Source organism: Chelon labrosus (assembly GCF_963514085.1).
Source record: "Chelon labrosus genome assembly, chromosome: 22".
In the NCBI taxonomy this organism is placed as follows: Eukaryota; Metazoa; Chordata; class Actinopteri; order Mugiliformes; family Mugilidae; genus Chelon; species Chelon labrosus.
In genome coordinates this window covers 21,197,375-21,202,803 of record NC_140355.1, presented here as the reverse complement: position 1 = coordinate 21,202,803, position 5,429 = coordinate 21,197,375, and the positions used below count along the sequence as shown (strand labels likewise).

Below are 5,429 nucleotides of genomic sequence, written 5' to 3'. Positions count from 1 at the left end.
CACACCTTGACTGTCTTACATGTAACGCACATTTCATTCATAATATTATAAATACAGGCCTAATTTCTGCACGTTTTTGTATTCATGAAATGTGTGAAATGGCCAAATAAAAATAGGTAATACAAAACGATTATGTGGTCACCAAGGTGAATTGGTTTAGTCTTGACTTCTGGTCGTGAGTGACAGCGTTGGGGGAGATGGAAATCTGTTGATTGTCGAGTGTCAAATAAATGCAGAGATGGACAGAAAAAGGTCAAAGCCATCAGGTGACCAATTTAGGAAAAAAAAGAAAAGATAAAGGTATGCTATGTTCTCTCTGTATGATTACAGTATCCATGTCATGAATGAAGGGCTGATGTTAATTGGTGGTATACGTTTGTTAGCCTTTTTGCTATGATGCTTGCAATGCTTATACAACAGTAATTCGTCTTAACAAACACCAGATCTAATTTCACTGTAAGATTGTGCTTTACAACAAAACTGTTACAAGTTCAGTTATTAGTTATTTCCATCACGTTGGAATTTTCATATCTGTAGGTAGTTTCAAAGATGAACATTTGCCATTTGCTACAACTCTATTTTGCGTCAAAACATACAAGCATAGAATTCGAGGCAGCAACGAAAAAGCTAATTGTTGATCACTGAAAGATAGATAAATATAGCGTCTACTGACAGACACTTAGCGTTCTTGGTGGGGTGCGCTCGGAGGGGGTCTCGCCCGGGGCGTAATTCAATGTAGAACCGTCACTGGGTTAGGAATTGGTGATTCTAAATTGGCCGTAGGTGTGAGTGTGAATGGTTGTCTGTCTTTCTGTGTTAGCCCTGTGATAAAGTCCAGGGTGGGATCCCGCCGTGACCCTTCACAGGACAAGCGGTTACAGAAGATGAATGAATGAATGAATGAATATACCATGAGCTGGTTGATTGAGAACCTTCATAGACTTATCCTATCCTAGGGTTAGGGTTAGGGTTAGGGTTAGTGGTGGTTTTAATCTTGTGGCTGTTCGGTGCATCAACATCAAAGATGAAATCAAGGACTCCAAATTAAAAATGCTTTTATTTGACAAAACACAAACACAGAGGCTGCACTGAACTACATTTACTTTTATTCATCAAAACCGAGCTGATGCTTTATCAGCGCTGTCGTCCACATTTACAACTTCTCTCCGTTGTCGCAACGACGGCCTCTGGAAGACATAAAGTTAGCACGTCACATTCCAGCTCCATAAACACATCAGTTATTTATTTTTTTTCTGTCTGTGTGTGTGTGATATCTTTTTGGCCTCACCCCGTTCAGAAGATGCCTTGCGCCTTCCGGCGCTCGATGTCTCTCTTGAGCTGGCAGGCGGAGCAGCATGGGCAAAAGCCCACCGCCAAGTAGTCGTTGCACAGCGACCCCTGGGAGCACAGGGCGGGTCAGGGTGAGAGGGTGAATGACGATGACTCAAATCTTGATCAGACTCCTATTCGGCGGCTCGGTGTAATAACTGGATTTGCGTGGGCAACGATTTATTTTTTCCTGCATCCACGAGGAAGAGGTGTGGCTGTAAATTACCCTATATGAGCTTTGCGTGTCACAATTCAAATTCAAAGCTAATGTGTAACGCTTCATTTATGGTTATTTTAGTTTGTTTAAGAGATGATTTCCTCTTTAGCCCGAATGAAGGCAAGACACGCTGAACATAGTCGAAAGCAGGGTGTGGTCAAAGTCATTTATAGGTCCTAATGTTTCTCTTTGTTTAGTGCAAAGAAGAACAAATACATTATGACAATGTTCACATTTAATGAGCTATCGGTTTATTTCCTTAATTTCTTTTTGCATTTTCTGCAATATGCAACAGCTGGATCATATTTTAGATTTAATCGTCTAACAGGTTACAATATTATTATCCGCGTATATCCATATAGTGGGAGTGACTGGGGAACCGAAAAACAGTCTCTAAATAACGCATTATCCGGATAAATAATTCTTCCTGACTGTTTTGACGTCATACTTTAGAGGGTGTAAGGCAAAACAGATCTTAAATTACAGTTTAAAAATACCAAAACATCTTGGATTTGATTTGGTGAACTTGAATCTGTTTACAGGTGAAAACACTTTAATCCGTCCGACGCATTTCAGAGAAGAACGTGCAACTGCAGGACTTAAAATTTGGTTAAACGGAATTGTTCTTTTTTTGGGTTTTCAGCGTCAGTAGACCCCTGTCTTAAAGGGGAACTACTGTTTTTTACAACCTGGACCTTATTTCTGGCATAAAATACGATCGTTTACTCACCCATATAACTTTGGTGTCATTTGGAGTCGTTTGGACGATATTGAGATCCGCGTATATCCATATAGTGGGAGTGACTGGGGCACCGAAAAACAGCCTCTAAATAACGCATTATCTGCCGCGAAACAGGAAACTCCGGACTCAACGGGGAATAGCACTAGCTTATCATTGCAAAATATTGGTGAAATGAACGAGTTTTGCTGCAGATAATGCGTTATTTAGAGGCTGCATTTCGGTGCCCCAGTCCCTCCCATTATATGGATATACGAGGATGTAAATATCTGACAAACGACACCAAATGACACCAAAGTTATATAGGTGAGTAAACGATCGTATTTTACGCCAGAAATAAGTTCCAAGTTGTAAAGTATGGGATAGTTTATGATGGATAACATGAAGCTTTTTGTGTTTTTTTTTTTTGGTGCTGTTTTAGAGAAGTGTTTCTGAACCTGCAGGTTGTGAATCAAATCAAACAGGGTGCAAAGTTGTTACTCACAACTACTCGGCCTAACAGGACTAAATTCATATTTTTTAGATGTTTATTTTTGGAATATTTACATTCATGTTCAAATGAAACCATTAAAAAAGTGACTTTAAAAATGTTTGAAGTTCTTACATTGATGTTGTATCTGGTCCTGTAGACACTTCGCATGGCCATGGAATTACCGCACATGAGGCACTCGTCCATGTCTCTGGCGATGGACTGGCCGAGCATGCAGTAGCAACACCAGCCATAGCAGCCTGAGGATTTAAAGAAAAGGTTCATGGTCTTTCTTTGCAAAAATTAAGAAGCGACATGTTGAAATGACTTCTAGAAAACTGAGACAACTCCACTTGACATTGTTTTAGCTTTGTTTTAGAGAAATAATAAGAGTAAGCGATAGGGAACAAAAGATGTTTCAGTTTTTTAGTGCCACATTTAATTTTTTTGCATTCCCATGCTGAGTCAAAAACATAGATTTCTGGACTAAAAAGGACTAAATATCAATTTACTTGGAGTCATTTTGATATCAAAAGCCTCATTTCAACGAGAGCATCTTGTGTGGGAGCATCACCACCTGGATGGGAAACCATACCAGACAGGACTTCCTGGCCCTCAAAAGGGTGGTCCGTTCAGCGGAGTGGACCATCAGAACTCCCTCCCCAACCTGCAGGACATTTATACCAAACGGTGCAGGTTAAGGGCCAAGAACACCCTGAAACACTTTTTCTTCTCTCTACTGCCATCAGGTCGGTGTTTCCGATGCCTGAGGTCAAAGACTGAGAGGCTGAAGAAGAGTTTCTATCCACATGCCATCCACCTGCTCAACTCTGAGCCTTAACCAGATTTAAATACCACTGCACCACTGCACTTTACTCACATAGCTGCTTTCAATACTCATTCATTCATCTTCTGTAACCGCTTATTCCTGTTAAGGGTCGCGGGGTCTGCTGGAGCCTATCCCAGCTATCCCAGTCATCGGGCGAGAGGCGGGGTACACCCTGGACAGGTCTCCAGTCTATCTCAGGGCCAACACAGAGAGACAGACAACCATTCACACTTACACACCTACGGCCAATTTAGAATCACCAATGAACCTAACCAGCATGTCGTTGGATAGTGGGAGGACGTCGGAGTACCTGGAGAGAACCACTGCAGACACAGGGAGAACATGCAAACTCCACACAGAAAGGAACCAGCTGGCCCATGGATTCGAACCCGGGACCTTCTCGCTGTGAGGCATCAGAGCTAACCACCTCTCCACTGTGCCGCCTTACACTTGAGCTTACCGTCTGTATTTTATTCTATATTTCTTAGTTTAGATTTACAGTTATATTGTTTACCTTGTGTGTTATGTGCAATTACTACTGTTTTACTGTAGTACTGTTTTTTACTAATAATAATAATAATAATAAATTTTATTTATAACGCACTTTACATCAAAGCAATGACCTCAAAGTGCTACAATGCACATAAAACAACATAAAGACTTTAAAACTAGCATAAAAGAATAAAAAAGAGAGACATTAAAAATAGCAGTTTTAGCCATAGGCTTTTATAAAAAGATGAGTCTTAAGGCCTTTTTTAAAAGAGTCCACAGTCTGTGGTCCCCTTAGATGCACAGGAAGAGTATTCCACAGGCTGGGTGCAGCTGAACAGAAGGCGCGGTCGCCCATGGTTCGAAGCCTTGTCCTTGGAGGCTACTGGCTGCAGGTACAACAATACATTTCACTGTGCACTGTACTATTTATAACTCTACACGTGACAAATAAAAATCCATCTTATCTTATCTTATCTTATCAAATAAACCTTTGAACACATTTTTGCACCTGGATTTTATCCTCTATCATTAACAATCAAAGTACAAAAGGAAGATGTTGGATATTAAAGGGATGAGGTCAAAAACAGGAAGAAGTGCTCTTCTTCCATCATACCAAATATGGGGTTGTTTTCTGCTTCCCTGCAGCCCTGCTCACAAGATAGGATGCACCACACTCTAATGTTTCACCTTGAAGAAATCAGTTAGAGCCGGCCTCGGCTACACTTGGAAAACTACTGATACACGAAAGGCCGCGCTGCTCATATTACCTTCAGGAGGAGCCTAGTAAGAACAAAAACTGTTTCGTTCAGGGCTTCTCCTTTTCTACCCATAAGGTGGTTAAGCAAAAGTCTCATCGCTGACTCAAGTGATCTATTCATAGTCAGACTAACCTTTCCAATAGGTATAAAGATCCAGGGCTGAAGGAGAGGGAAAAGTTCCTCCTTCGACAAAGAGATGTTATAAATACAAGAAAACTGTTCTCGGATGTAATGTCTGCAGTTTTTACAAACAAGTAACAGTAACAGGGGTTCTTACAGGTTCCAATGTCGTCGAAGCATTCACACAGGCCAGTCTGGAAGTCAGAGGGTTCATATGAGCGTGGTTGGTAGGTCATAGCCATGGTTGGGATGAAAACTTCTCTCTGCAGGATGAAAAAAACCCCAAAAAGTTTCTTCTTATCGCCGCTCTCAAGCCTTAACGCCGAGGTTCTGACCGTGACTTCTCTTTCATTCCCCCCGGTGCAGACGTATCTATAAATTACCCCTCTTTTGAACATCAAACAACATGGAAACGGGGCATAAGTTATCCGTTTTTTTTTTTTAAGCAATTCAAGCGGGAGGTAAATCTTACCAGA

The 5,429-nt window shown here is 41.1% G+C and overlaps 1 protein-coding gene across 1 annotated transcript; it reads right to left on the bottom strand.

Moving 5' to 3' along the window:
- Positions 1–1,293: 1,293 nt before the first annotated feature.
- On the bottom strand, positions 1,294–5,195 carry LOC311507903 (placenta-specific gene 8 protein-like; the record flags this gene model as incomplete). The annotated part of the gene is made up of 3 exons (XM_084572447.1): positions 1,294–1,398; positions 2,890–3,014; positions 5,111–5,195. 3 exons carry the CDS (start codon positions 5,193–5,195, stop codon positions 1,294–1,296), a joined length of 315 nt encoding a protein of 104 aa, XP_084428573.1.
- Positions 5,196–5,429: the final 234 nt, after the last annotated feature.